This window comes from Mauremys mutica, chromosome 1 (genome assembly GCF_020497125.1).
Source record: "Mauremys mutica isolate MM-2020 ecotype Southern chromosome 1, ASM2049712v1, whole genome shotgun sequence".
Classification (NCBI taxonomy): domain Eukaryota; kingdom Metazoa; phylum Chordata; order Testudines; family Geoemydidae; genus Mauremys; species Mauremys mutica.
In genome coordinates this window covers 320,262,197-320,266,740 of record NC_059072.1, presented here as the reverse complement: position 1 = coordinate 320,266,740, position 4,544 = coordinate 320,262,197, and the positions used below count along the sequence as shown (strand labels likewise).

The following is a 4,544-nucleotide window of genomic DNA, read 5'->3' as shown; positions in this document are numbered from 1 at the left end:
GATCATTCAAGCTATTAAAGTGACCATAGTAACATCAAGGGCAAGGTAACGACTCTGAAGTCACAATTTGATTGCTGGTCTGTTTCTGAAGCAGTGCACTTACAGGCAATGCCCCTCACTTGGGGCACACAGTGTTTCTATAATCTAGCCCTATCTGAACATTACTCTGTAATTTTAATCCTTTGCTATCCTAAATTCAGTCCAGATGGTGTCCTGAGATCTGCATGTGAAGAGGACCCTCTGGGTACAAATCTCTCTGATCCTGCATGGAAGAAGAGTGTAGTGTCTTCCCTGGCTGATCTACAGGTCTAAGTTCCACACTGAGTGAGGAGGTGAACATCAGGTAAGCCAGGAGCAGAGGAGAGGGTAAGATTATGGTGGGGACCCACATTGTCCCACTCTGGCATCCTTGGATATTTTCTGCTGAATCCTCCTACCAGACCAGAGCCAGTGCAGAGGCATACAGCCTCCATATGGTCAGCTGTGGCCTCCTACAGATCTCTGGAGATCTTCCGGATTTGTTGTTAAGTACAATGGCCTACTTGGGCAAGGGGGTGGGAATCTCTCTGATGGAACAACCACTGAAATCACAGATCTCTTCTCCAGAGCCCCATGCTATGGGTTTTGCCACAGGAGGGCGTGATCCAGACTGGAAGAGAAGTGGGCCAAGAGTAGAGGAAGGATGATCCAGTGGTTAGGGAACTAGATTGCTACTCAGGAGACTGAGGTTCAATTCTATGCTCTGCCATGGATTTCCTGTGTGACCTTGGGCAAGTCAGTGGGTGTCACTGTGTCTCTGTTCCCTAGCTGTAAACGGGGGATGATAGTCCCTCCCTTCCTCACAGGGCTGTTATGAGGATAAAGACATAAAAATAATCGTGAGGTGCTCAGATACTCTGGTACTGAAGGGGCATATTAGTACCTAGATAGAAGTGGAGCAAAACTCAGTTCCTCTTGGGATAGAATTTTAGTCACAACAGTAGGTGTTTGTCCTGATCAGTTTTTGGCACTTTGATGCAACTGACCAAACTCATGGAAAGGATAAAGGAAGAGAGCGGTAGGTTTTGTTTGTATAGTTTTAACAAGTCTTATCTGTGTTTGTTAACAAGCAAATAGCATTTGTGACCCTTATGCATAATTCATTTCAAAATTTTAACAAATGATCCTAGCAATAATTTCCAGTATATTTGATACTTTGTGTGTGTGTGTGTGTGTGTCTATATTTTAAAAAATCAGGTATATATACATCATAGGTATTTATGAAGTGATGATTTCTTATAGACAATAGAAAACTGGTAACTACTAGAACTTCATTAATATTCAGGGATAGATAAAGAACACAAATATCCTATATAGTTTGAGGAGAGATTTCAGTCGGTGTTGAGCACCTACAAGTCCCAGTGAAGCCAACGGGAGCTGCAAGAGCACAGTCCTGTCAAGATATGGCCGCCACCATACAATATTAAATTTGATTAGATTAATGCAAAGTAATAGCCAGATATCATTAACTAAGTAAATAATGGAATTTGAATCTGGCATTGAAACTAAAATAAATTATTGCTAATATAGAAGTGACTCACATTTGAAATTTAGTTCTGGGTATAGCATAAAGATTATTAATGTCACAGAAGTTTGCCACAAAAGCTACAGTGTTCCAAAAGTTTAAATGAAAGGAAAGATACCATTTGAAAAGATTGAGTGGCAGCAGCATAGTAGTGTATACTCTCTATACTGTACAGGTATTTTTCATCAAAATTTGAGATTTTTTTAAACTATAATGGAAGATACTAAAGCAACAATATAGTATATTTACTTTGACATTTAGGGGACTACACCCCAATATTGGTGCCTAGGCATTTATACATGTAACTTCCATCAGCACTAATGGAAGTTTTACTATAAATTCCCATTCACTAATGAAAGAATAAACCTTAAGTTTAACAAAGAAATCCAAAATCAGGGTATTATTTTCCGGTAAGCTTTTTCTTCTGTCAATACAACCTTGTTATTAGAAAACAACATTTTTGTTCTAATAATCTAATGTGGCTTCAGGGAAAAGATCAGAAGCAGCTTAAATTAAACCATTCATGAAAGGAAGCTTTGCCTTTTACACATGGAGTATTATCTTAGAATAAAGTGAAATGATATGTATATAGTACTGAGCATCATAATATGTGATGGACTCAAAGATTAAATTGTTAGAATAGCAGAAAATATGTTCCGTAGGCATTTTTGCTACATACAATTATGCACCTGACATCCTCAAAGAATTTTCAAACTTCAGAATCTGAAACCATAGCAGAACAATGAGAACATGAAATAACACTTGTGTATCAATAGCAAACTTTAGGGAACCATTTACTGTAGGTACTAAAAATATACTATTTTAAGCAAGTTATTTTATTAAATATTTCCTTATACACTTCTGAAAATATTAATCTGTCAAAGAAACTTAAAATGCTGCACCTATTACAATGCAGAATTCCTAGAGGCCATATTGTGCCATAGATTTCTGAGTAGAACTCCCCATCAATTTAAATGAGGAATTCTGCTTAAAAATCAATGTTACAATAGGCCCTGATGTCCTATATTTTAAAAAATGTATAGTTGATTTTTTTAAAAGAAACAAAGCAGTAGTAAAGACGAAATGTACATTCTATTCTAGCATCTATCCAGAACTCATGAGAAAATAGGTAACATTTAAAATACTGATCAATTTATATTGAGATATAAAACAGTAAACCTGCACAAGTACTTCCTCATTTTAGCAAATTAATGGTCCAGAAAGTATTACAATAAATACCAAATGAATCAATAGTTATTGGGTCATTATTTTAAATTGATGATATACATTTTAGTTTATGTCAACAGAACCAAGGACATAAGTCTTTACTGTTTCACTAAGGCTAAGAGAGAGAGAATTTCTGACAACAGAAAAATCATGCAGTATAACTGAGCTCAAGCACATAAACTATTTTAAAAAGGCTACAACTCTTCAGTCTACCTTTTTTAACTAATAAAGTTAACTTAGAATCATAGTGAATGTGAATTACCAGTTTAGACTATTCATAGAACCTGAGCAGCAATACAATTTGAAAGAACACTAATCATTTTGATTTTGGAAATCTTCCTTAAACCACTGAGTTCATTTCGGTTAATGGGGTTTCTCTTTACAAAAGGGTCAGTGCATCCTGTGGCTTGAATATGAATTAGATATGTACAATCTAAGGAATGTATCTAACCAAAGAGCGTTGCAGGAATTTCTGAAAAACAAAATGCTAAATAAAGTCCTCATAGCTGTTAATCAAACATCACTAGGTGATCTTGCTCTTTGAGACAGGCTAGAAGGGATACAGCCACAGCAGATGAGCCAAAATGCTTTTTGTATTTCCTGGTTTCTAAAAGCATATATTACAGGATTGATGATGGAATTGTAGGTGGCAGGCAGGAGAGTGGCATAGGTATATATTGAAGGATACGTGTAATCTGCTATTAAAGAATAGAGCGTAAAAGGCATCCAACAAGCAGCAAAGGTCCCCAAAATAATGGCCAAAGTAGACACTCCTTTTCGGGTGGTCACATAATGGGATGTGGCCAGGAAATGGTGTTGCAAGGCAATCTGATGGGCATGGCGCATCACGATTTTACAAATTTGAATGTAGAGCTGCAGCATGAGAGCAAACATGAGCAAGAAAGAGACTGAAAGAATAGCTGCATTATTTTTAGTGAGCGGTCTGATAACACTGCAGGTGGATTCATCTTTGAGGCAGTTCCAGCCCATTATAGGCAGCAGTCCAATACAGATAGATGCTCCCCAGAGCAAAATAAGCATGATATAAGTAAAAGTGACAGTCCTTTCTGAATTATAAGTCAAAGCATAATACAATGAGAGGTAACGATCAACAGTAATAGCCAGCAAGCTGCAGACAGATGCAGAGAAAGAGGCAACAATCAGTCCAATAGTGACCAGTTTTGTAGCTTCTGATTGTAGAAGATAGGCAAAAATAAAATTGATGATCAATCCAATTCCTGCTAAGAGGTCTGCAAGTGCCAGGCTGCCTATCAGCAGGAACATGGGGGCACGAAGATTAGGATTTTGGAAAATGATAAGGACCACAATGGCATTTTCACAGGAGATAAGGGTTCCTGAAGTACACAAAACAATGTCCCAGGGGTTTACTATGAGCTCTGGTTCTGGGTCTACGACAGGAATCAGGGAGGAGACTGCAGTTGAGACATTCTCTGGAGAGCTGGCTTCTAAGTGATCTTGAGGCAGCCAGCTTAAATTAACCTTCAGATCTTCATTCATTTTAACCCCTGTCTTCTTCAATGAAAAGACATTTTTTAATGTTCAGATACAGTACTAGTGAATTCAAGAACATGCAATACCTTAGCTATTTCTATGAATCTCATATGCAGGCAGGCACATGTTACATAAACGTGACAGTACAAATGATGAAGAAAAATGCGTAATTTAAAATTGCCTAAAATTATTTAAAGAAAACAAAAGAACAGGACATGAAGTAATTAGAGAGATTTTCTTC

At 37.3% G+C, this 4,544-nt stretch overlaps 1 protein-coding gene across 1 annotated transcript; it reads right to left on the bottom strand.

Moving 5' to 3' along the window:
• Nucleotides 1-3,304: 3,304 nt before the first annotated feature.
• On the bottom strand, nt 3,305-4,324 carry GPR12 (G protein-coupled receptor 12). Its single transcript, XM_044999042.1, has one exon. It carries the CDS (start codon nt 4,307-4,309, stop codon nt 3,305-3,307), a length of 1,005 nt encoding a protein of 334 aa, XP_044854977.1. The 5' UTR covers nt 4,310-4,324.
• Between the last annotated feature and the right edge of the window lie 220 nt (nt 4,325-4,544).